The 27,704-nt window shown below is 34.9% G+C and overlaps 3 protein-coding genes across 7 annotated transcripts; 1 reads left to right on the top strand and 2 right to left on the bottom strand.

Moving 5' to 3' along the window:
* Positions 1-14,398: 14,398 nt before the first annotated feature.
* LOC120076025 lies at positions 14,399-17,689 on the top strand. 3 transcript variants are annotated; one of them, XM_039029808.1, is made up of 3 exons: positions 14,399-14,697; positions 16,354-16,860; positions 17,305-17,689. In XM_039029808.1, the coding sequence occupies exons 2-3, from the start codon at positions 16,405-16,407 to the stop codon at positions 17,458-17,460; spliced, it is 612 nt and encodes a 203-aa protein (XP_038885736.1). In that variant the 5' UTR covers positions 14,399-14,697; positions 16,354-16,404; the 3' UTR covers positions 17,461-17,689. The 3 variants fall into 3 exon arrangements, with proteins under 3 accessions (XP_038885736.1, XP_038885737.1, XP_038885738.1); XM_039029809.1 differs by having other exon boundaries at positions 16,342-16,860; XM_039029810.1 differs by having other exon boundaries at positions 16,333-16,860.
* Positions 17,690-20,701: 3,012 nt separating this feature from the next.
* Positions 20,702-21,082, bottom strand: LOC120076044. Its single transcript, XM_039029824.1, has one exon. It carries the CDS (start codon positions 21,080-21,082, stop codon positions 20,702-20,704), a length of 381 nt encoding a protein of 126 aa, XP_038885752.1.
* An 895-nt stretch (positions 21,083-21,977) lies between these two features.
* On the bottom strand, positions 21,978-27,189 carry LOC120076046 (mitogen-activated protein kinase kinase kinase 5-like). 3 transcript variants are annotated; one of them, XR_005481492.1, is made up of 11 exons: positions 26,576-27,189; positions 25,632-26,432; positions 25,463-25,550; positions 24,598-24,660; positions 24,344-24,507; positions 24,112-24,187; positions 23,808-23,864; positions 23,616-23,741; positions 22,841-23,050; positions 22,598-22,759; positions 21,978-22,484 (listed from the first exon to the last, which is right to left on the bottom strand). XR_005481492.1 is itself a non-coding variant. In XM_039029826.1 (11 exons), exons 1-11 carry the CDS (start codon positions 26,926-26,928, stop codon positions 22,385-22,387), a joined length of 2,139 nt encoding a protein of 712 aa, XP_038885754.1. In that variant the 5' UTR covers positions 26,929-27,187; the 3' UTR covers positions 21,978-22,384. The 3 variants fall into 3 exon arrangements, 2 of the variants coding, with proteins under 2 accessions (XP_038885754.1, XP_038885756.1); XM_039029826.1 differs by having other exon boundaries at positions 22,659-22,759; positions 26,576-27,187; XM_039029828.1 differs by having other exon boundaries at positions 22,659-22,759; positions 25,632-26,408; positions 26,576-27,186.
* Between the last annotated feature and the right edge of the window lie 515 nt (positions 27,190-27,704).

Raw genomic sequence — 27,704 nt, 5'->3', positions numbered from 1 at the left:
TGTAGCGGTTTGAAGTGAGCGGTTCAAGACCCGGTTCACTTATTCCAAATCGGTGGACTGAAATTTGGTAATAGATTACCTTTTAATTTCCATTTTAGAGATGTTCTATCCCGGTCCATCAACCATAAGTGATGTATGTTTTTATTATATGTCATAATATATGTCATATAGTATTAAAACCCACCATAAGTGATGTATTTATTTTCATGCATCATATTATACTATAAGTGTTATAATATATTAGTATGCATGATTTAAATTACATAAAGCACGCTCATGCATCATATAATATAAGAGTTATAGTATATGCATGCATGCATATCCATGCATAATTTATATTATAAGTATTATAATATAAGGTTGAATGGATGTATGAAATGTATATTATAGCATGGTGAAGAAAATCAGACATGAGGATTTCCATGAGCAGCAGAAGGATCGTTCCAAAATTTAATCGAATTTGAACACAACAATTACAGTCACGAAACGAAAACATACGGTCATACACAAAACAAAATTACAACATGCGTTTCTAAAGATCAAGGGATAGAACAAATATACCTTTGAAGACTCATCTTCAACACCCTTGATCACAAACGCTCGAACACAACAAGATGACAATCCACGAACACTCATACACCACGACCGTTACATTGCACGATCCACAGCATGTCTCTTATACACATCTAGATGTGTATAAGAGACAGGACCGTTACATTGCACGATCCACAGCAATCTTGAACACAACGATCACCCAGATCACGAACACAGTGAACGGCCTCCAATAACCTCGACTATGTCGAGTTGAGTATGACACCACCACAATGGCAACCTTGGTATTCTCGGTGTGAGAATCCAGAAGTGTGAGCTCTGTGTGAACTTGGTTAGAGGACGAGACCGGAGGAACAATCGTGTAAACAAGTGGGAGATGACAGTGTCTATCATATAAACGATGCCCAATCATTTAACAAAAGCCATGCGGTCGTTTAGCATAAGCTACACAATCATTTAGCTCATCGGCCAGTTGAGTGACTATCGTATAGAAACACTCCACGATCGTCTAGTTTCTCTGATGCTCTCATTTAGTAAATCTAATTTACTTAACAAACTTTCCGTGAGTAATTTTTGAGAATAGAAATCTCAAATCAACAACTACTAAATTTATGGAAGCATTTTTCCTTTTATCTCATGGTTACCATGAAACCACCAATAACCTCCCACTCAATTGGTTATTAAAGAAAAAGAGATAATTATCCAATAAATAATATTATTATAAATATATATGATAACCAACTTACCATACTATATTTATAACCTATAGTTTTAATATTTCATCTCATGAAACATATAAACCATAGCTCTTTTTCTATTCCATGACACTTAATGTAAATCTCATTTATATTAATCCTCTACTTGATGTATCTCATGCATCACACCTCATATCATATATAATCGAATTACGTCTTGTCAATTTGAACATTTCAAATTAACACCAAGAAGTGATTCTCAACTTAAATCCATTGAGCTACCAATGAGACCTTATGGACCTGTAGCTCGAAGCTCCAGTACGTGAATAATTAACTAAAGTCTTCAATCACGGGATCTTTCAGGCACTCCACTAAAGACCGACAGTTGAACTCTTCTTACTAAAGATATATTATGTGTCCATCTTAACCAATAAACAGTGCGATAACCTTTCACAGATCACTCGTAAGTAAAGCTGGACCAATAACCGTTATACCCCTATAGTTACATCTAACTCCTTAAGTATCACTAATCACTCTAATGAACATAAGTCATAGTTCTACTATGATTGAGTCCTCTCTTCCAGAGAGAAGTTGTGGCCATTATGTTCAAGCCCTGGAATCAGCTCTTAAGGGAGCAATATATCTACTTACCCCTGCTTCGGGGAAGAAGTGAATTCCATATTATGTAACCGAGTTCCCAGCTACTAAATCAAATAAGTCCCTAAAAAGGTAGACATGTTGAGTTGGCCACTCTCACCCATACTAATCAAAAGGCCGCCCTCAAATGTAGGAGTTTCCAAAACATTGAGGATTGAAATCATGTTACCTATGGTCGTTTAGGTGAGATGTAAGTCTCCAGTATCAACGACGTTATATACAGGGACAAATCATCTCGTGGTCCGGTCTTATGAAAACTCTTTGTATAGGACACCCCCGCTCACATGTTTCTACATGAATGGTCAGGATTTACCTTCTATAGTAGTTCACAACACTTGCAAACCTCTACAAAGCGGGCCGTATCCGTAGTGTCACCAGGAATAGGTATCCCTCCTTAATCCTTATACTACAGACCTATTTAGGTTATCACTTAAGGTATGATCCACTTGTATATCTCATATACATGCTTAAGTTCACATACGATAACCATGGAGCATTGTTTATTGGATATGAGTAAATGCCAGAATGAAATAACACTTATTTTATTCATAATAATGTGTATAGATTATAAACAACGAGACTTCGGGAGAATTAGGACACGAATCCCAACAATCTCCCACTTGTCCTAATGCCTCGGGAGATTAGTGTACAGTACAAGATAAATACATGTACAATATACAGTAAAGTAGATCATCTCCCACTTGTCTTAGACAAAATGCCGTATGTCCTGTAGACCCAAACTCTCCAGGTGACCCTTGGACACTTTAGTCGTGAGAGCCTTTGTAAAAGGATCAACAATGTTGTGCTCCGATGCGATCTTTGTGACTGTCACATCACCATGATGCACAATCTCCCTAATCAAGTGGTATTTTCGCTCTATATGCTTGCCTCGACGATGACTCTGAGGCTTCTTCGAATTTGCCACAGGCCTGCTGTTATTGCAATAAAGAGTGATCGGTAAATCCATATTTGGAACAATTTCCAAATCTGTAAGGAATTGCCTCAGCCAAACAGCCTCCTTAGTTGCTTCACAAGCGGCTACGTATTCGGCTTCCATAGTGGAGTCCGTGATGCATCATTGCTTGATGCTTTGCCACACTACAACCCTTCTATTCAGAGTGAACACTGACCCGATGTTGACTTATGAGAATCTCTATCAGTCTGAAAGACAAAGTTCGTGTATCCTGTATGGATCAGATCCTTATCTCCATACACGAGCATGTAGTCCCTCATTCGTTGAAGATACTTGAGGATCGTTTTGACTGCCGTCCAGTGATCAAATCCCGGATTGGACTGATACCGACTGAAAATCCTACTAAGTAGTAAATGTCAAGTCTGGTACACAAAATTGCATACATTAAGCTTCCTACAGCTGAAGCATAGGGAATCTGTCTCATCTTCTCAACCTCTTGAGGTGTCTTAGGACATTGATCCTTAGACAACATGATTCCATGCCTGAAGGGTAACAAACCTTTCTTGGAATCCTGCATCTTGTACCTGATCAACATTTGATCGATGTATGATGCTTGAGACAAGGCTAACCTCTTGTTCTTACGATCCCGAATGATCTGGATCCCTAGAACATACTGTGCCTTTCCGAAAATTTTCATTTGGAACTGAGCAACTAGCCACTTTTTAATGTCAATCAGAAACCCTACATCATTCCCAATGAGTAGAATATCATCCATATATAGTACCAGGAAAGCTATTGAGCTGTTGATAATCTTCTTGTAAATACAAGATTCATCAACGTTCTGATGAAGGCCAAACGACTTGACCACAGTGCCAAATCTAAGGTTCCATGATCTAGATGCTTGTTTTAACCCATAAATGGACTTATTAAGCTTGCAAACTTTTTGCTCTTGTTATGGAACTATGAACCCCTCTGGTTGAGTCATATAGATGGTATCTTAAAGATTACCATAAAGAAAGGTGGTTTTGACGTCCATTTGCCATATCTCATAATCATAAAATGTGGCTATGGACAGGAGTATCCTAATAGACTTGAGCATGATAGCAGGTGAGAAAGTTTCCCCATAGTCAACTCCTAGCAGGTGAGTTGGCAATCTAGCCACTCTCACCCATGCTAATCAAAGGATCACCCTCAAAGGCAGAAGTTCCCAAAACACTCAGGATTGAGGTCGTGTCACCTATGGTCGTTTAGGTGAGATGTAAGTCTCTAGTATCAATGGTGTTATATACAGAGTCAGTATCATTGGCGTTATATACATAGTCTAGTCATCTAGTCACCTATGGTCGTTTAGGTGAGATGTAAGTCTCTAGTATCAATAGCGTTGTATAAGACACCCCCGCTCGCATATCTCCACATGAATGGTCAGGATCTACCATCTGTAGTAGTTTTCAACACTTGCAAACCTCTACAAAGCCGACCGTATTCGTAGTGTCACTAGGATTAGGTATCCTACTTTAATCCTTATACTACAAACCTATCTAGGTTATCACTTAAGGCATGATCCACTTGTATATCATATATAAATGCTTAAGTTTACATAAGATAACCATGGAGCATTGTTTATTGGATATGAGTAAATGCCAGACTAAAATAACAGTTATTTTATTCATAAAACAATGTGTATAATTACAAACAACGAGACTCCAGAAGAATAAGGACATCAATTCCAACAGTTTAGTCATAGTGAGATTATGATCTATTGTTCATTAGAAGGATCAGTGGTACTTAAGGAGTTAGATGTAACTACAGGGGCAAAATGGTAATTTGACTCAGTTGTACTTACGAGCAATTTGTGAAGGGTCATCGTACTGTTGATTGGTTATATCCAATGAACACATAAATATATCTGTAATGCGAAGAAAGCACTTATCAGTCTTTAATGGAGTGCCCGATAGTTAACGGATGATGGATAAGGTAATTAAAGAGTTTAATTAATTATTCACGTACCGTTGGAGTTTCAAGCTACAGGTCCATAAGGTCTCATTGGTAGCTCAAAAGGATTAGTTGAGAATCAGTTTTTGGCTTAATTTGAAATGTTCAAATTAATAAGAGGAAATTTAATTATATATGATATAATTAAATTAATACAATTACATGTGATATAATTGACATAATGTATTTGATACATTATAGTTTGATTGAAGGAACAAATATTTGAATATGATTCAAATATATTTTCTATTAATAAGATTCATAGTTGTTAAATTTAATATGAATGTGATTTATATTAAATGCCATAAAATAGAGAAAAAGAACTATGATTTATATATTGTATATGATGCAATATTAAAACTATAGGTTATAAATATAATATGATAAGTTGGTTATCATATTTATTTATACTATTAATTATTTGATAATTAATTTCCTTTTTCTCTCTAACCACCTTAGTGGGAAGTTAATTAGTTTTTATGGCGAAATGGAATAAAATAAAATATGATTTTATTATTTCAGAGGATAAGTTACACGATTTGTGAACAATCTACACGATTTGCTTGAGAGCCTATGCGATAGACTTTTAGTCTACACGATTGAAGAAAACTCTATGCGATAGCTTGTTCTTCCTTCAATCGTCTTCCTCCTTCAAACCACAAACTCCCTCCTAACCATAGTAGCTAGAGTCCACCACTCCTGGGTTCTCACCCTAAGAATACTAAGGAAACCACCAAGTGGTTGTGTCTTCTTTTAGTCTGAGTTTCGCTGTTGTTTGATCGAGGAGAGTTCGTAACTGTTCGTGGTGTTTGTGACTATTTGAGAGATTAACGCGAAGAAGATTTCTTCAAAGGTATAATCACTTAAATCCTATTTATTTATTCAAAAGCATGCTGTAATTTATATTATGATGCATAATCTGTACTATTTTACTGTAAACATTTGTTTCAATCGAAATGTGATTTGGACGATCCATTTTCGCTCATAGGTTCTCTGTAACACGAGTTCCTTCAGAGATCATGTTTTTTTTCCAGGAAAGAATTAATCTCCAGACGTACTCTTTCTATCCTCTAAGCTTCCAGCCCAATCAACATCATAATAGCCAACAAGAGAGCTGCTTGTATCAAACATGTACAATAAGCCATACTCGCTTGTATCATTTATGTATTTGATTATTTTCTTCACGCTAAGCAAATGACTATTTTTAGGAAAGGATTTATATCTAGCACATACTCCAAAAGCAAAAGTAATGCTCAACATGCTGGCAGTTAAATAGAGCAAACTCCCAATGATACTTCTATATAGGCTCTCATCGACTTGAGTTCCACCTGAGTCTTTTGACATCTTCACATGAGTTGGAGTAGGAGTTCTTTTAACACTAGCATTTTCCAAACTGAACTAGTTCACTAAGAGATAAAGATTTCCTCATTCAATTGCTTTATTTGAAATCCTAGAAAATAGGAAAGTTTTCCTACCATGCTTATCTTGGATTTTTTCTGCATTTGTCTCACAAAGAGCTTGACCATCTTCTGTGACATTCCCCCAAAAACAATACTGTCAACATAAATTTGAACAATCACAATCTCATGAGATTTTTTCACAAAGATAGCCTTAGAAACTCCTTCACAACTGTACCTGTTGTTGACAAAGAACTCGGTTAATTGTTTAAATCAGGCCCTGAGTGCTTGTTTCAGGCCATAAAGAGCCTTGTTGAATTTATATACATGGTCAGGATGAGGAGGATCCACAAATCCTTTGTGTTGAGCAACATACACTTCCTTCTTTAGATATCCGTTTAGGAACGCACTATTTACATCCATTTGATAAAGTTTGAATTTCAAGAGGCAAGAAATACTAAGCTAGAATTTGATAGCTTTAAATCTTGCAACAGGAATGAAGGTTTCATCAAAATTCATGCCTTCTATTTAAGTGTATCCCTGAACCACTAATTTGGTTTTATTTCTCATGACATTACCATTCTCATCTGTCGTGTTCTTGAAAATCCACTTTGTCCCAATTACATTCATAAATTCTGATCTTGGAATGAGAGTCCAGATATCGTTCCTCACAAATTGTCCAAACTCTTCTTGCATTGCATTGACCCAACACTCATCTTCAAGAGCTTCTTTGACACTCATTGGTTTAATAAGGGAAATGAAACAAATATTACTGATCATCTCAAGATAGTTTACTTTATCTTTCCTTCTGATTGTTACCTCTTCGTCAAGATCACCAATTATGTTACTATAAGGTATTTTTAAGAACTATATTTGAAGGTTATTTGTTACTACCTTCTATTTACTTAGGGAAATTCAAGTTATCCTCCACAAGAGCATTCAAATTCATGTCAGACGTCAAACGTGATGTTAGGGACATCAATGTTGACAAGAGAAGTCGAATAGACATCTTCTTCTACAGTAGAGAAGGACCTGACAGAAGCAACATTATCATCAATCAAAACGTTAATAGACTCAATTAAAGTGCGGATTTTTTTATTGTAGACACCGTAAGCCTGACTGTTCATGGAGTATCCAAGAAAAACTCCTTCATTTGATTTCATATCCCATTTTCGTCTGACTTTTCTGTCAACCAGGATGTAACAAGTACTGTCAAAGATGTGAAATTATTTCACATTTGGTTTTCTTCCTCTCCAATAATTCACAAGTAGTACTCAAGGTTGCAGGTCGTTAAATCACTCTATTATGTTTGTGACATGTCGTGTTTAGAGCTTCTACCCAAAACTGGTATGGTAATTGTTTAGCATGTATCATTGTGTGAGACATCTCCTAAAGAGTTCGGTTTTTCCTTTCCACGACTCCGTTCTGTTGAGGTGTGATGGGGGTTGAGAATTCATGATGACTTCTAGACCATTGGCAAAACTCAGTAAATTGAGAGTTCTCAAAATCCCTACCATGATCACTTTGAATTTGTATCACATTCAAACCCTTTTCGCACTATAATTGAAGACAAAGAGCTTGAAACACAGGAAATGTGTGTGATTTATCTCGAAGAAAACATACCTAAGTTTATCTAAGGAAGTCATCAATAACAACTAAGACATATCGTTTGCCCCCCAACTCTCCGATTGCATTGGATCCATAAGGTCCATATGAAGAAGTTCGAGAACATGAGATGATCCAAAATGACCTGTCTGCTTGTGAGGAGTGTGAGTTTGTTTTCTCGATTGACAATCACTACATATAATTCTAGTTGATACAGGTATAGAGGGGAGACCAAATATAGCATTCTTGCTAAGATCCTTCTATATAGACTTCATGCTTACATGTCCAAGGCGTTCATGCCATAGACTAGCTTTATCTTGCCTAGAGAGATGACAAACCTGCAAGGAATGGTCAGAACTCCATAGATAACAATTATCAGACGAGCACATACCTGTCATGACAAGAGCTTTGACATCGTTTGTAACAACAAATTTGTCTTTGGTAAAACTCACATTAAGACCTTGGTCACATAATTGACTAATGCTAATTAAATTAGCTGTAAGCCCTTGAACCAACATTACATCATTTAATTTTGGAAGACCTGGATAATTCATAGTTCCTTTTCTAATGATCTTACCACTCGTATCATCACTAAAAGTGACTTTTCCTGAGCTCTTTTCACCAATCATATGAACCAAGCTACCACTATCAAAGTGCTAATCACCTTTGGTAGACGATTTGAGAGAGGTCAAGACAACATTATATCTTTTCTGAGTGTTCTTCTATCTCTACTCCTGTTTTATCTTACTCTGTCTTGGTATGTAATTCCAAGGGAAGTGACGAACCCTTTTGAGAAAAGAGGGCCTGTGAAGATCTTTCAATACCTGATAGTAAAAAGGATGTTTATGACTCAGTTTGCCACAATAGTGACAAATCCATCTCCGCTTGAATATAAAGTTGCCTTCCCCAATAGGATTTATGGAGGAACTTCCTACAAAACCATATGATTCTGGTTCTTGAGCTTTTACAAACTTAATCTTTTGCTTGCGTGTAAACTGTTTATTATACTGATTTCTACCTTCTAAAAAATCAAGCATAGAGTTATCACCTGTTGTCTTTGCTTTTGTCAATATTTTCTCAAGAGTCTCAGTGCTAGTATTCAACATTTTTACGTTCTTGCTCATAGTGTCTTTTTTAGCTTTAATCTGTGATAGTTCATGTTTCAACTCTACAATTGTAGACATCAGCCTGTGGTTATCAACAACCAAGGTCTCAATTCTTTTCTTTTTTTTTATTATATAAATATATCTATTAAGGACTTTATAATCTTCTTGCCACTTAAGAAACATGACATGATATGAAGAATCTGAAGATTTAGGGCTCGTGGCATGAAAACCCTTTTCTGCCTACACTTCATATTCTAAGACCTAATAAGATGAGGTGTCAGATGAGACATTACTAACAAGTACTTTAACATCTTCCTCTGAGTCACTACTTTCTTATGTTTCAGTATCAGAAAAAATTAAGACATACCCTTTACTCCATTTTTTTTAGAAAATTAAGATATTCAACCTAAATATGACCATCTAGGAAGCACATATACTTCTAATTATGTAGAGAATCGGTATCAGATACAGATATGATACGGTTACGTTCAGATACTTGGTAGATACGTGATTTGAAATTTCTAATTTTTTATTTTATTTTTAATTTTCAGATACGCGTATCTGCTTCCAAATACTTGAAAGGGATACGTGGGTCAATTTTTTTTTTTTTTTTTTTCAAATTTAAGGCCAACCATTTAAAAAGCCCAACCTACAACACATTTTATTTTAGTGTATGTTTAAAAGTGATTTTAAAATCATCAAAAATCACTTTTTTTTTTTCATTTTTAAAATCACTCAAAAACACACTTTTAATTACTCAAAAGTAATTTAGTTTTCAATTTTACGCTTTTAAATGCAATTTTCATATCATCCAAATTAATTTTGAAGAATTAAAAATGTTTCACGATGATTTTGAAAATGAAAAAAGTGATTTCAACCATTTTAAAATCACTTCCAAACATAAAAGTCCACTTAAATTAAACAATCCAAAACAAAATAAATTAAAAATGATAAAACATAAAAAAATTTAAAAAAAAAAACCCGAAACGTAATTAAATCTTTATTATTCCATTCTTTCTTACTATTTAAATCATGATTCACACCCTCTTCATTCTCAACTTCATTCTTCAATCTTCATCTTCTACTTATTTCCCACCATCTACTTTGGTCGCTCAATAATCACTCGACGTTACTAGATTTTTTTCAAGTTTTCACCCTCTTCTTGAATCTATTTTAATCTAACTTGAAACAAGTATTATAAATATTAATTAATTAATCACACACACATACACACACACACAAACAAAAAACACATCTTCAATGTATCCATATCTTAGTTTTTTGAGACCCGAAAGAGCCAAACTTGTTAACTTCATTCTTGTTATTATAATTTGAGAACTCGGTTAAACTGTTTTAAAAGTAAAGATATAGATTTCTAGAAAATCTTCTGACTTTCTATCATGATCAACAAGTTCCTCTTTAACTGAGATTAAAGTGCAATATCCTTATTTTTCTTCTTGATCTTCCCATCTAGGGACATCTTAAAAGTAAGTAAAGAATCAAATAGTTCATTTACTCCCAACTTGGTTATGTCTTGAGCTTCTTCAATAACTATAACTTCTATAATTAAATCTCTTAGGTAGAGACCTAAACACCTTTCGAACAAAATTTTCCTTTGAATTTTTTTCACCAAAAGCAAAGGACTCATTTACAATATCTAACATTCTGACATTAAAATCAGCAATGGACTCATCATCATGCATTCTAAGGTTCTCAAATTTTGATGTCAACAACTGTAGCCTTGACATCTTGACTTTAGAAATTCCGTCATGCACAACGGACAAAATGTCCCATGCCTCCTTAACAGAAACACAAGTATTAATTAGTCTAAATATGTTGTGATCTACATCATTAAATATGACGCTCAAAGGACGAGAATTCCCAACGAAGTTTCCTCTTCTTCTACAGACCACTGAGACTCTGGCTTCAAGATTTCTTTTCCATCATAAGTTTTGATGGTGGGTTGAGACCACCTAGTTACAACAACCTTCCAAGATTTATTATCAATTGACTTAAAAAAAGGAAATTATTCGAGCTTCAATACAAAAAGTTTATTCTATCTAGAACTGGAGGACGAGTGGTAGAACCACCTTCTTTGATCCCATCTATGATTAAAACACCTGAGGTAAAGGTGACCTGATCAAATACCAATTGAAAAAGTGATAGGATGACTCGTAACTTGATATACAAATGTTAAAAAAAACACATATAACATCTGAAACAACAAAAATATTAACAAGTAAATAAGTAGAGAGACACAGAAGTTGGTAACCTAGTTCGATGATGAAATACCTACGTCTGGGGGGCAGTGTGTCTTGAAAAATAATCCACTAATATTAAAGAGTTAAGCAGTTTACAACGCAATACTTATCTACAATACACGGCCACTACAGTGACTCATGTAGGGCTTAACTCACTGATCACTTAGGCTCCCCCTAGATGTGAGACTCCTTTTAAGTGTACTTAGGCTCCCCATAAGTTCGGCAATATTAGTGTTGATACCTCGGTTTCTTACGATGAGTGAAACTCCTCGCACGATGATATCTTTACTCAAGTCAGCAAACTCCCTTCATTAATGAATTTTAGGTTCCCTAAAATGGAGAACTCCTTTTCCGAAGTTGAATCTTAGGCTCACTCTAAGACTGAAAATTCCTTTTTCTGGTAGCAATGGCTTATGCTCCCCCCCTAAGACCGTGATTTACTTCAAAGTTGTTGCACTTTAACGGATGAAGAACTTGCACAGCGGAATGGTGAGCAACAAGCAAGAACATAACGATGCACAGCAATGGTCGTAGAGTAGAAAACATCTTGTTTGATTAACAGAAGCGACAATCCTAAGAAAGAGCCAAAAAACCTCCTTATAAAACCATGACCAAATAAGGAAAGAGTGTTCAGAAGAAATTTCCTTTTTGGCCAAAATAAGATCCACATAAAAAGGAAAATATTGATCAAAATACTTCTAGTGAGATTTTTCACTTTACGAAATAAAAATATTCCACAAATGAATTCCAAATTAGGAAAAAAAAAATATTCTGCAAGATAATGACTTGTCTGAAGCAGTGTTAAGATAATATTTGTGACAACTGTGAAAACCACCCGAAACTACCTTAGGAAAAATATGAAGACAATTTGGAAATCTTCAAAATATATATATATAAACTTGTAAATATGATTAAGGTGTTGAAACATTTTGGCTAGTTTGTCTTTTAAACTTTAATTTTCATTTTGTAGTTGTGATTTTTCTAAATGTATTAAACATATTATTTTCTTAAATTGAATTAGAGTTTCCATTGATATTTGTATAAATCGGGGTCTCAAGAATAAAAGTAAAGAAATATTTTCGATGTAGCATTAAAACGTCAACGAAATATATATTATCAACAAAAGTATGACCAATATGCAGTTACTGTAAGTATTAAGAATAACACTTTATAAATTCATAAAAGTGACATCTTTATTAATTCAATAATCTGAATAAAATGTTAAAACTTGTTATGTTACCAACCTCAATAGTTCTATCGAATGGAGATCTACACACAATTTTATCGATATGGACACTTTTTTTTCTACTTAGACAAATATTAGGGGAAGGTTTATATTGTTGAAATTAATAAGCATTTCTTAATCAACGTTTAAATATTCAAAATCCTTTCTTAAATATTAAGAAATTGAATCTCTAATACATTGGAGAGGGAAGAAATATTTCAAGCTAGATTAAATTGTTGCAATTGTATGTTGGGCACTTTGGTTTGATTGTAACTGTTTCATCCATAATAAACCTATTGCCAACATTGCAATTAGTGTTAATTGGATTAAAAAAATATGCCTCTGAAATTTCTTCCATGAAAAATTCATCAAGAAATATACCCGGATTTATCAATTAACAATGTTTTATCCATACCTTCAGTTTGGAAGAAGCAGCCCGCTGGTGTAATCGAGGTGAATGTAGATGATGCGTGTAATCCAAAAGGTCCAGCCCAACCGAGAAGCCCTCACCGGTTCATTGCGTTGGACCGGCCACAAGCTCTGACGATCTGAAGTCGTTGTGAATGTACCTGCATAGATGCGAGTAGAGACTGGGAATTTGAACATTGGAATATGGAAGAATGTTATTCAAAAGAACCCATGTCCAGTAGGCCCTTAGTTTCATGTGTTGCGTAATGTTCAACCCTAACTCATTAATTCATTATTAAATTTCCATCTAAATACCAAAATATATATATATTTGGTTGATATTTCCACGTCTCCACGAGTTCGACATCGATATAGGGGTGAATCAATATTTTTATTATATTGTAAAAAAACCTACAAAACGCAAAAAATAATCATCAAAATGTCACTAATATAAATAATAGATATATTAACTAGGGTGTACATAGTTGGGTCGGGTTGGAAAATTTTTGTGGACCAACCCAAAAATTTGGGTTGCCTAATAATGAACTTCTTTCTTGGAGGGTTAACCCAACCCAACCCAAAATTTTTGGGTTGGGCCGGGTTGGGTCACCGATTTTTTTTTTAATTTGATTGTTTTTTTTAACTTTTATTTATATATATATATATATATATATATATATCTAACCCAACCCAACCCTTGCAGTTTAGGTTGGGTAGTCTGGGTTGGTCGAGTTATCGGATTTTTTGAACACCCCTAATATTAACTTGTTTGGAAATCATAAAATGTTGATTTATTAATTTAAATTTATTTTTTTGATTTTTTGTTTTTATAATTTTTCCAGAAATATCCATCTAAATCAATATTTTATCGACATTTCTATCAAAATTTTTCGTAAAATTAAGACCTTGATATTTCTATTAACATTAATATTTTAAACCTTGAATTTGTATAATGCTATTATATACATCATTAAAAAAAAATATTTAGAGTACATATTGGATTACAACCCTATTTTTATGAGGGTTTTCTACGTAACTCACTCAATTGTCAAATCATATGTTACAACCAAACAAAATTTTTGTTCTTTTTTTTTTTTTTTTATAAAATATATTAAACTTTTTTTTTTAACTCTTTGTAGAGTTGTTGTGAGCTTGCAAAAAAATGGTTGCTACTCGTTCTCTTAATTTTCTTTTTTTTTTAGAGTTTTATACAAATATTTTTGGATAATAAAGAAAATAGATGATTACAGAAATTTTATTGCCAAGAACTTTATAATTCAGTAAAAATAATTTATAATTGAATAGTTCTAAAAAATCATAAATTTACTGATTTTCGTACATCAATGGAGATGATGACCCATTGATTTTCTTACAAAATAAGCGTAGATTTGGTATACCTTTGCAAAAAAAAAGAGGGAAAAAAAGTGTGGATTTTGCAGTTCAGTCCATGGCAAAATTTCATATATGGGCTTACAGTACTTAGGCCCACACAAGATTTAAACACACCCAAAAATAAGGCCCAATAACTTGGCCCAACAACAGAAAATGACGTCGCGTTCCCAACTCTGACCTACGGCTCCCTAAACGAACATTTTTCCAGAAACAGAAAAAAACGAACTCAGAAAAAAAGAAGGAAAAAACGAAAAAAAAGGAGAATGGGGGCAGAAAAACCATCTCCACAGCTCGCTCTGCTTTGTTAGCTGTTGCCATTTTCACATCCTTCTCCTTGTCTCCTACGAATTACCCAAAGGAATTCCAAGTGGCATCTCCTCAGTGTGTGAAATTGCTACGAGCTAATGCCCTTCTTTTCCAGGCGAAGCATCTTAAACTCTTGTCAGTCTTTCACTCACCATTTTTGAGTACCCAGTTTTTGGAAGCTTAATAAGGTATTAGATGTTCTTCGTTTCCCTTTGATTTTTTCCCCCATTTTCTCTTTTTTACTTAGGTATTAGTCTATTAGATGTTCTTGGGTTTTGAATTCTAAGCCCACTGGAATTTTTGAATTATGTTAGATGATATAAGATTAAATTTGTCAAATCGCTTTTGGGTCAATTGGTGATTTAAAAGATGATATCAAAGTGGTGGTTCAGGGAGCTCCTGTTTCAAACTCTTGCAATATTATTTTCTCCCTCATTTAATATTGATTTACACTTGTTGGATATTCATCGTATTACAAAACCACAATTAAGAAGAGTATTAGATGATATAAGATTAAGTTTGATTTTACGTATCGGATCAATCGGTGGTTTAAGAAATTAAGATTCAAGATAATCACTTCAATATATTGAACAATGAAATTGATAGGAAATCCAGTGGTAATCCGTTGTTTATGGCCATGTTTGGAGGAATTTGAAAACAGTTAAGTTTAGAATAATTGTTAAACATGCTTTTTAATCCTTCAAAATCAAATAAGGAATAAACACATGTCGTAAATCATTGATTGACCCAAAAACTTTAGCTGATGGGTAAAGGTAAATTCAATATTATATCATCTAACACTCCCCTCACTTATGGGCTTAAAATATGTAGAAGAACCAAATATTAGTTGGGAGGAAATAACATTGTTGGAGTTTGAACACGAGACCTCCTGAACCACCTGCGTTAATACCATATTGACTCAAAAGCTTAAGCTAATGGGTGAAAGTAAATTTAATATTATATTATCTAACAACATGTTGGAGAGTAATTTTAAACTTGACAAAGGTGGTTTTAACGATTTGAAAATCACCTCAACCATGCCTTGAATATGGACTTAAATTCATTGAAATGGCTCAAGTGTGGCGAGTTTCAGATATTAGCAGTTAACTTTGATATAGCAGACAAAAGGAAAAGGAAAGTGGATAACCCTACAAAAAGATTTTACACATTGTACTTTGCTCGTGCCACTTTATTCTATCTAGCTCTCAAGTTCATCATGTCATATGTCTTCTATGGCGTGCTATGTCATTATTTGGTAGAGATTATATACAGTGTCAAATTCAAAATTCAATGATGTTGCCCCTTTTACTTTTTCTGTGCTAGCTTTGTATTCTCTTCACTTTTTCTGAATGAAACTTCGGTTATTCATTAAAAAGGCCTATATTGGATATATTGGAGGATAAGTTTACTATCTTATGAGATCAGTTGAATTGGCTATAAGTTACCTAGATATTCATGGATATAGGGAAAAATGTTCAGTGATTGATTTGAAACTTTGTAAGAGTGCAGAGACTATATCGATATATGCATTCTTGAATGTATTTCTGATTTATGTATTTTGCTATTTTGTCCGTGTATTTGTTGTTATTTCTACTATTGTTGGTTGTTATGTTATTTTTTATCTTATCATGTTTGGACATCTGTCCCATCTTTCTCTATTTAATAGATGTTCTCGCCTCAGTATCTGTGCTGACAGCAACTTTATCAATATTTTGCTTATTCTACTGTTATAACCGTCAAAGTTTCAGTACTAAATTTAATTTAATCCGACTAACCTTTTATGTTGGCTAGATATTGGAATCCTTTATTTTTTCACTTTTCAGTTATGGTAGTTTCATTGGCAGGGGTAGGGTGAGTTTTTAGAGGATAGGGAAAGAGGGAAGTTAAAGATTATAATGGGATCAACACCCAAACAACCGTTCTTTTGCTTAAAATGGCCATGGGACGTAGACCCCAAAAATCCCTTTGACTGTTCGTTTGAGGGTCCTTGGCTGTTCAAATCGCTGCAAAATGTGGGTACCTTTGCTTTCAATTTTGTAAATAAAGTTTCAAAATCGTCGCCTCCATGGATCAATACTTTTAAGCCATTGCAACTCGATGCCTCAACTGGTGGAAATAATATTTCTCAGTCTAGAAAAATGTTAACTCCTGAAGAGCAAGGGGAAGCAGAAAATAGAGCATTTGCAGCAGCATTAGCCAGTGGGAAAGAAGCCACCGTGATCGAGTTCTACTCACCGAAATGTTTCCTTTGCAATTCCTTGCTTAATACTGTTATGGAGATGGAAGCAAGGAATTCAGATTGGCTTAATATTGTGATGGCAGATGCAGAGAATTATAAATGGCTGCCTGAGGTGCTCAAATCTCCTCTCTTACATTACATTATATATCAACTGTGGCTTTAGGACTTCTGGTTAATTGTTAAAATTGTGTTCTCGGTGAACATATTGTCACTGTTTATCATTTTCAGGTGAGTAAGTCGATCTATTATTCTTAACCATAACTTTCAGATCTCTCTGATACATTTTCATTTTCAGATCAATCTTGCAGCTTGTATCAGTGCACATCTGGTTGAAAATACTGTTTGCAACTATGAAATCTTAATAATGAAGCAAATTAGTCTGTACATCAACCATATAATAGAGCGCATAATCTCTTCACAACCATTTTCTACATTCGTTTCAATAGTTTTGTTAATATTTCCTGGAAATCGATAGTATAAACTGAAAGATCTCCTGTGTTTGATTGAATGCTGGGTTAGCACTGCTTCTGATGGTTTTGCTTACATCTTTATGCAGGTTCTTCATTATGACATCAGATACGTTCCTTGCTTCGTGTTGCTGGACAAACACGGCAAGGCGCTTGCAAAGACGGGTATTCCTAGCAGTCGGCTTCTTGTAATTGCAGGACTTTCTCATCTTATCAAACTGAAAGCACCGAAGAACACTCCCTGAATCAGATAATAAGCCACCATGTTGAACAAATGGATTTTGGTAAGAATTGTAGTTACTTTCAAAGCAGAGCTTGTTCTCTGGCTACACATCTTTTGAAATTGCACATCACAGTTTACATTTGGGAATTTGATGTGTGGCCTCTGGTTCAAATGGTGTGTTCACCAGCCAGCTGAAACTCTAATTTCACTTACCAAGACATCTAGGGGCAAATCTTTGGGTGAGTTCAGCATATAGCTTGAGCACCTTTTTTTAATCACTTTTAATAAAAATGGTTTAGATTAGAATTTAGAACATTTAGGCCTCGTTTTGACAATCATTTGGTTTTTTAAAATTAAGCCTATTAATTAGGAAATAGTAGCTAGTCCTCTTTGATTACGAAATAGTAGCTACTCCCCTTTAAGTTTGATTTTCATCACAAGTTTTGCATCAAATTATTTAGGAATATCAAATTACAGTAGATTGATTTTCCACACAATCAATGGATAATAGACTTTCTAAATCTTTATTACCAAACATTTGCATATTTAAAAACCAAACCTAGGAACTTGTGTCAAAGAAGAGGCTCCGCCTACTGCTGTCTCCAAAGTTAGCCTTTAGAAACAAACTTTTACTAGTTTATTAATTACACAAGCATCTCTTACTTTTTTCTTGCTCCTCTTTAGAGTATATCAAATGTGGTGTTGGGATTTGAACAGGATATCAAGAAAAGTAGTGGATGTTTTAATCACTTGCTTGAGCTCATATTAACACAAGCATCTCAAACTTTTTTAACTGAAAACAAGGTTAAAAACCTAACAAAAATAACTGATCCATTTTGATTTATATTTTCACTTGCTTCTGATTTAAATGCAACATGGTTATTTCTGGGTTTATCTTAAGCTCTCCAAACTGTTGGGACCAGAACACTACAGAGAATGTGTGGAGTAATCTCTAAAGTGACCTCATATTCATACAAACATCTCCTTTGGAAAGTCAAAATAAATTGACACATTTTAATTTACATTTCATTTGATTCGGATTTAAACATATAATAATTATGTTCAGCAATGTCAAACCTATTCGATGGTTATGGGTTAATCTAAAACTCTCCAAACTAGTTGGGACCAAATCTTTACAGAAGAAGTGGTAGAAAATTGAATGCTGGTAGTGAGTATTTGAATTCATAGTTGTTGCATATATCTGCCACTGCACGTTAGCTGAATAAAAGCTGGTTGTTACTTGTGATTATCGCATTTAATGTGCTCTGATGTTAGTGCTTCCCAACATAACCTGTCCTTATCTTTGCAGTAAAGGAATATTTCCATTTTAAACCAAACTTATCAGAATTTCAACATGCTGTAAAAGGGATAATAAATATAACCATTTTATTTTTTTGTCTTTCTTTTTTAAAATTAAATTTATGAATATTATATCTAAATTTCTTTCTAGTCAAAATTTGATAACTAAAAGAAATAGTTTTTAAAAAATGTTTTGGTTTTTGGATTTTGGAATTTGGTTAAAAATTCAACAATGTAAATTATAGTAAAAATGTCAATGATATAGACTTAATTTTTAAAACAAAAAACAAAAAACAAAAAATCAAATAGTTATTAAATCAGACCTTAATCATTTATTTTAATCTCTGTTATAGTTAGATTAAATGTAATCAAGGAGTTCTTGTTGGTAACTTCATCAGCTAGGTGTGCGACGTTATCGTTAGTGATTTTTTTTTTTTTTGCCCTAATGATTTTGGACTTTTATGAAGTTTGTTCTTTAAAAAAAAAAATGATAAATTAATTCTCCCTTTTTTTTCAAAACAAAAGTTTCTCTTCAAAATTGCCATGCAAGACAGAGTTCAATTACTTCCCATTTTTACTATACTTATCAAATCTTATAACTTGCAGGTTTTAAACTTTTATCTTCCTCTTCCTCACTATTAGAAAAATTATGGATAAATTATAAAATATATTCTTGAATTTTACCATTTGTTCAGATTTCATTTGGTAATTATTTGATTTTTTTACTTTTAATTTTTAAAAATTGAGGCTTCAAATACATCTTCCACCTCTAAATTTCTTGCTTAGTTATATATTTCTACTAATGTATTAAAACAACCGAACCAAGTTTCAAAAACTTTTTTTAAGTAGTTTTAGAAAATCTGTTGTGTTTTTAAAATCTAGCTAAGAATTCAACTTTTTTATCCTAGAAAAATGAAGATGGAAAGAAATTGAGAGGAAATAAATTTAATTTTCAAAAACAAAAAATCAAAGCTTCATTTGGTAATCATCTTTTTTTTTTTTTAATTAAGTCTATTTCCTCCTATTTTTTAAGTATAATGGTTGAATTATTAGTCAAAGTTCAATCATAAAAGCAACTTTTGAAATATATTTTTTTTTTTTTTAGTTTTCAAATTTTTGCTTGATTTTTTAAATCATTGATAAAAAATAGATAATGAAACAAAAAATTTGGAGGTGGAAGTAGCGTTTATAGACTTAATTTCTTTTTTAAAAAAATCAAAATAGTTACGAAATGAGACTTAAATAATTACCAAATGGGACTTAAAAAATGCCCTTACTGTTTTAAACATCAATTATCCTCTATCTTTTATAAACATTTCAAAAAAAAATTAATATTCAAATTTATCACACTGAATCTCAATTTTCGTTTTAAAATCTAAAATATTCTTTATTCTTTCATTAGAAAGTTCTGAAATGTTTATTAAAGGTGAAGATTATATTCTCTTTGGAAATGACGGGAGTATTTCTTAAACCAATGATAAAATTCAAAGGTATTTTTTATATTATAGTTTAACAAAAAAAAATTAAAAGAAAAAACTAAGTTTGCAAAAAGATAGGGAAATCGGAATAATATATATATTGAGAATACTAATAATAACCATTTAATTTAGGAGATTTTCAAAAATAGAAAAATAAAGAAAATCATTTATACAAAATAACAAAATTTTCTAATTCATTGGAAAAAAACATTTTCTAATGTTTTTTTTAAAAAAAAAAAATATTGAAAATCAACCATCTAACTTCAAAGTGTGAACTCGAACAGAAGCCCTCGACCAAAATTTCAATCAAACATCAAATTCTCCCTAAATTGCAGTTGGTACTAAGAATCAAAATTCCGAAGTTGATGGACCAAAGCTGATAGAAAAATGGCATTATAATTTAGAGAGTTTCACAATTCTTCTAATTTTGACAGCGGAAGAAAAAAGAATCAAGTGAAGAAATAAAAGAGAAAATTACAGAGAAAATCAAGCGTTGGCAGGTGGATTTTGAGAAGCTGGTTCTTCTTGTTCTTGCTTGGTTTCTTGCTGGGGTCGGGCCGCCATTGTCCCCGCGGGAAGAGAGGCGGCGGCGGCGCAACCATCAACCCTCGGCGGTGGTGGGCTGATCCTTCCGTCGATGCAAGAGGAGCATTTTGTCTCCGCCCAGCTCTCCAAGTCGAAATGGCCGTAACCCATTATGCTCCTTCCTGAGCACAGCCGCCCGACCACGACGGCGACCACGGCGAACACAATGATGACGACGAGGACTCCGATAACCGGACCAACAGAGCCGCTGCCCGGATGGCCGCCATAATTTTGCTGCATTTCCGCCGCCGGCGGCGATTGTTGTTCAATTGGGAGTGACATTTGGCCGGAGCAAGAACTATAATGTAATGCTCCGGCGAAAGCCACTGGATTTACTTCTTTTTCCTTTTTATCTTTTAACAGCAAATCCAAAGCTGAAGAAAACAGAGTCACTCTGTAATGGCGAGGAGATATCAAAGATGGAGTAAAGAAGAAGAGAAAAGCAAAAGCAATTACAAAAGAGTGACCAATGGAGAAAAAGATGTTTCTTTTACTGTAATATTTTGATGGAAACAATAAGAACCCTGAGCACTGTAAAAGGACGAAAAGAAAAAGGCAATGTAATCAGAAAAGTTGGAATCTTTGGGAGTGTTAAAAGTCCAATATCTTTCCCAGATTGTGCCCTTCTTTTTGCTTTTTAAATAATGAATAAACAAATTGTCAAATGACCCAAATGAGCTATTTACAGGCCTATTCTTGTTCTTGCTCATGTAAAGAATCTACCCAAAAGAAACCTTAACTGTACATAATTTCAAAAGTTACTGTTTTTTTACTATAAAATGGGAAAACAAACAAATAATAAGTGCAAATAGAGCATAATTTTATGGAATCTGTTCCAGGCCTACAGAAACTGGCTACGTAACATTGGCTGAAATGCCAGTACCGTCACGTGAAGCCTCTGGCAAATTATCAAACTGCTGATTTAACATATTTCTAATCTCTCATTTCTTTTTCCTTTTTGGTTTTCTTTTTTCCTTTGCTCCAACCCACATGATTAAGCACAGTCGTGAAGTTTGAATTAATGAAGTTTGGATATCAGACAAGATCAAGAGGTTTTTCAAATTTATAGCGATTTTTTCAGCCCATTTATTGCTCTTTTGCTGTTGCTTGGTCTGGAATGGTATAATCTATTGAAGAGGGAAATTTAAGTCTACCAAGCAAGAAAAGGAGGGGGAGCTAAAACAAAACTGAGATGTCAGGGTCATTTTGCCTTGTGTGAGTTGCTTTGTAGCAACGTGAGCGACAATGCAAACTAAATATATACAGATTCAAATCTAATCCTGCTTATTATAGAATGAGTACAAAAAGAATGCTTTTATCCTCTTCTTTTCCTAGTACCATCTTCCAAGGGTGATATTCTTTTTCTGTAAGTACAAAAAATATGTCAGGGCGATCGCCCTAACGTTGACAAAGACCTCAAGTTTGGTGGTTACTAAGACCTATGACAGTTTGTTTAAGAAAGAATGAGTTCTGTCGTTTTAACGAGGCAGGGGGAAAGATGATCTCTATCCCAGCTTCATGTGGTCTTATGAGAGGACAGCTAACTTCCTCGAATATTTGCCTGTAAATATCCACGACTGTAGCTCAGAGGTGCGGCACTTCCCTTTTATGAGTCCTTGAAATAGAAAAGTGATGGTTGGTAACAGCACTGGCAGGAACATTGCTTGAAATGTTCGTTGAAGGGCTGCGATTCGGTTAAAAATGGGAGTCAGTTGCAAGGAAAACTTACAAGAACTGACACCAAGATCTAAGGATAACTGAGAAACAAGAAGAAGAAACTAAAAAGAGAATATTTACAAGCGTGGGCTTCATCACTATATGGTTCATAAGTGGATGAGCAAGAGCTTAGTATAGCTACCTACGGCACGGCAAATAATTGTTTGAAGCCGAAGTTCCAGGAGAGTTTTGTGCCTGATCTCCTTTGGGATTAAGGGGGTCCTTCGGACTCGACAATTTTTCCTAGAGAGCATAGAGTGCAAAAATAAATGAGATGTTTTTATGCGATAAAACTAATAAAAAAAAATTCTAAAAAAGACTAACCAAGAGGTTCATTGTTGAAAATGATGACGTGGGGATTGAAACATTTGAGTCATTTGAGGATCTTAAGAAAGGATGGTCAAGAAGGACCATGGCTGTTGGTCTGTCAGCTGGATTCCTCTGAAAGCAACACTGGAGGAAGTCTTTCCCTTCTGGAGATAGCTTTTCTGGGATAGCTGGGGTTTTATTCAACACCTTGAACATAGCTTGATGCTGAAAAGTAAAAAAACGTAGCATTCCGTTGAACGACGAAGTTCGGAGAAAGGGTTAACTTAGCTGCTGACTTCATTTTACTTTAATTTTATTTTGATTAAATTACAAGTTTAATCTCTAAATTTTGAGGTTTGTGTCCATATGGCAATTGAATTTTTGAATGTGTCTAATAGATTTGTGAACTTTTTATTTTGTTTCTAATAGGTCCTTGACTTATACAAATCTACTAGACACAAGATTGAAATTTTGAGGTTCTATTAGACAAAGTTCAAACTTATCTAATCAATTAATTAATTTTTTAAAAATTTCGAACATGTCAAGGATCTTGTAGACTCAAGAACTAAATAGACACAAATTTCAAAATTCAGAGACCAACTTGTAATTAAACTCCTTTTGTTTTTGTTTTTTTGGGCATGTATCCTATGCTCACCTGTCAGCAGCTAAAATTTTGTCTAAAGAAAGTGACAAATCATTCTCTATATCTCTTCCCTTACAAATAAAGTCAGTTATTTTCTCTCTTTCAATGGTCTAGAAAATAGAAAGAACAAGTACATAACAGGCTCACCCCTTCAAACTCACACCATGGAGGTTTTCCATTAAGCATTTCAATTATGGTGCAACCTAGACTCCAAATGTCAACTGCCAAAGCAAGGTCAGGGTTGGCATCTTTCAACATAGCAGCTTTTATGACCTGAAATGAATTGAGAGTTATAAGAGAACGTGCTGTTTAAAAAATAAAGTCAACCGTAACACATACCTCTGGAGCCATCCAGTACGGACTACCCTTCAATGAAAGATCATACTGCCCAGTCAGCTGAGTAGAGAAAAAAAAATATTAGAGAATTTATGAAAAGTAAAGCACACAAGTTGAGATAGTTAACAAAGAGTTGAAGCATCTGCAACATCTTATTCTCTTCCAAGATATTCAGAATTCTTATGAAGATACAATGACCAAAGTTCATAAAAGAAGTTACTGCAAAAATGAGGCCATACTGTGACTTTTGAAGGAACAAACTATTGGAAACAATTAAGATGATATTCATTAGCACTTGAAAACTCACATGTTTTGCCATCCCAAAATCTGCAAGTTTGACAACGCCTGATGAATCAACTAGCAAGTTTGCACCTTTGATATCTCTATAGAAATCACAATTAAATACTATATATATAGTTTAGAGAAAGCAAAAGCATATCCAATGACTTTCTTTTGCCATTTCACCTATGTTTAACAATGGGAATGAAAAACTTATCACGGAGATTATCTGTTTATAGAAGAAAGAATTTGTCTCACACCTGTGAATTGTTTTTGTGCTATGCAAGTAAGCCAGTCCAGAGAGAATATGGCGGGTGAAATTACGAACAATAGATTCGGTAATGGCTCCACAACGTTCACGGACATATTTATTTATTGACCCAGGATAAACATACTCCAAATATATATAGAAATGATCACCAATCTACATTTCCAAAAAGGAACCCAACTTTTAGAGTTGTCAAAAATGGTTAAACGAATTCCTGATAGAAAAGATAAAAGATAGAACACTTACTGTTTCACTTCCATAATATTGTACAATATTTGGATGTTTAAGGTGACTGAGAACTTTAATTTCCTGAGACAAGAAAGAAGTTATATGGCTGGAAAACATCTTATGATCACATATATTGCTAGATCTATGAATGCTTATGTTAGGTACCTAGACACCTTGGAGAACCACACTCCAAAAGCTAGCTATTGGGGTGGGAGAGCCAAGCCACTTAAGTACCACATTGGTCATCTCATTCTAACAAATGTGGCACAAAGGCATCCCATACTACCTTGGTTCCCAACAATATCCCATCCCGGAAAGTCAACGTCTCGGCAGTACTTCATTCGGCCACACCCGGTCAGAACCCTCTGCCGGTTCCATTCTGGAACGTCAACAACGGACTCTGATACCATTGTTAGGTACTTAGGCACCTTGGAGAACCACACCCCAAAAGCTAGCTATTGGGATGGGAGAGCCAAGTCACTTAAGTACCACATTGGTCATCCCATTCTAACCAATGTGGGACAAAGACATCCCATACTACCTCGGTTTCCAACAACTTATTGCATCAAAGCCCTTAAAAAGCAAGCTTGAAAGAGTATAGATGATATGATTTGAGTAGCCATATGCTTGTTTTTATTTGAGTAGCAAGAAAAAGCAAGTTCCAACTTGAAATTTTCATTTGAACTTGGTCCTCTCAAGTAGGATTTGAGTAGCCATATGCTTGTTTTTACGTGATAGTATAGACAGAGAAAAAAGATGGTAGGTTGCTAGTAAACATCTCCGTTATCGAGAACTACTCTTAAGAACATAAAATCTTCAGGATTTAAGTAAGCAACAGACACATGCTGGCTAAATGAGGATTCGAGAAAGTACGACTGAATACCTGCTCTAGTTGCTTTATACATTCAGCAGATTTAGGATCATCAGGAATGAGATCAACTTCTTTCATTGCACATAAAGCTCCAGTCTCTCTGAAAAGTATGAAATAAACTATGAGGAGGAGTTCATTAAACACTTAATTACACATTGCAAAGCTTAGATTCCATTCAAACCTGTTGGTTGCAAGATAAACACTTCCAAACGTACCACGCCCAATTAGCTTTCCTTTTTGCCACTGACCTTTCATAGATGAAGTGTATGGCTTCTCAATAACATGATGAACACTTGACGGAATAGATTGTGGAGATGCTTGTGAAGGGGCTACTAACGGAGGAGGAAGGGGCAATGGATGGGCATTGACATGGCCATGGCTTTCAGCCCGATCTATACTACTATTTTTTAGTAACAACTTAGAATGTAGGGGAAATGCCATATCATTAGGAGATCTAGGATTGCTTACGGAACTTTGAGCTGTCGGGCTATAGAGAGGAGAATGTTGAGAAGTAAGTGCAGTTTTAAGGGGTGGTACTTTAGGAGAATTATTGGAAGGAGATTCCTGATATTCATGGTGAGTCAAACCAGAAACAAAAGGATTTCCAGTATATGTTCTTCGGGGGCTAACAGCAGGACTCGGTAAAATGCTCGTTGGCGCACTCTTTGACGACGAATTCTTAGGTGTTGAATTGTAGTTACCCCTTTCATTACTCGGATAGGTAGGGGATCCTCTGCCTTTGTTGTTTGGAGGCTGATCCAAACAACCAAAAAGAAGCTCCTTATTCGGATTCGATTTCCCTGAATTCACAGAGGGACTTTGAAGGCTTGTAAATGTCGTAGCCCCAGTCCCTCCTGAATTGCCATTAACAACTTCCAAGGTCAAATCTACAGCAACTCGCCTTTGATTGTCGCCCAAAATTCTACTTACATTCGTCGTCCCATGATCAGAGCTCTTCCTAACAGTTTTAATAGCAGAATTACTAAAAGAAACAAATTAGATCAAAAAGCCCATTCTCCCCCTTTACAATTTAGAATCAAAAGAAAAACAAAAATTGAAGGAAATTAAACGCAAATATCATCAATTCGTAGGGCAAAAGTCAAGTCAAAATCAGAGAAAACTCACCGGACCGGATTTTCAACAGGCGATCCAACACGTCCATGACCAGAACTCCAAGAACCGGACTCCAGGCTCCGAACCGGAAAGAACTCCGGCAGAGGCAAAGGCTGAGGCAAGGGCGAGGACGACCAACGTTCGGAACCTCCAAGAGGCGATCTAGGTTTGGCCAATAAATCGGGGGAATCGGGAGATGATCGAGGGTATTCAAAGCCAACGTCTCGATCCGTAAGATGCCGGAGCTTCCTCTGTCTGGTGAGCCGCCGCTGAACGAGCGGTTCCGGTAGAACAACGGAAAATTCAGAATCGGGTAACTTCTGTTGAAGCCGAGAATTTGAAGCGCTTTTGTGAAAGAAAGGCATCTAGCTAAGCTGGTCGCGGACCCCAGGCCGGTGCCGGTGCCGCCGCCGCCGCCCGCCGGTTAAGGCCACATGTGCATAATCTCATCGTCTTTTTTCCCCATTTTCTTTTTTCCCAGCAAAAGTTAAAAATAAAAAATAAAAATAAAAAATAAAAATCTTTGCTTTTTCTATAAACTGCCTTTAACCAGATTTGGCGGTGGTTTAATTTTATCTGCCTCCGGCCTATCTTAGGAAACACCTACTTTTATTTTCATTTTTCTTATCCTTCGCAATTTCTCTTTTTCTTTTTTTTTTTTATTGGGTTTGAATAATCAAAAATTCATACGACGACTGATTTGTCGAGCAAGACGACACGTTGACTTAAAAAAATATATATTAAAATTTGGAAATTGTTAAATTAATGGAAATAGGTCAAAGTTGGTAAGTCCAAAGACAACGTGTTGGTACGGAAGGAGCAAAAAGTCATGAGAGGTATTTGTAAAGAAATTGAATTTTTGTCAACGATAGCGCGTGGGCTACACTTGACCTTAGAAAATGGGCGAGTGGAGTCGACGCGCCCGACAGGGCAGCGGAGCCCAGGGGACACAGTTTCCTTTCCATTGGTCTTTCTGGCGCGTTCACACCACGTGCCACGTCAGACTCTGGGTTTTTTATATTATTGACCGAGTCGCTGATACCGAGTCAAAGAATCGGCCCCTTCCTTTTCCCATTTTTTTAGTACTTCTTTTCTTTTCCTCTTTATGTATTATAATAATATTTAATTCGTACGCTGACAA

The sequence above is a fragment of the Benincasa hispida genome, chromosome 4 (assembly GCF_009727055.1).
Source record: "Benincasa hispida cultivar B227 chromosome 4, ASM972705v1, whole genome shotgun sequence".
NCBI classification, from domain to species: Eukaryota; Viridiplantae; Streptophyta; class Magnoliopsida; order Cucurbitales; family Cucurbitaceae; genus Benincasa; species Benincasa hispida.
Note: the sequence above shows the minus strand (reverse complement) of the source record. Positions and strands in the feature narration are given on the sequence as shown.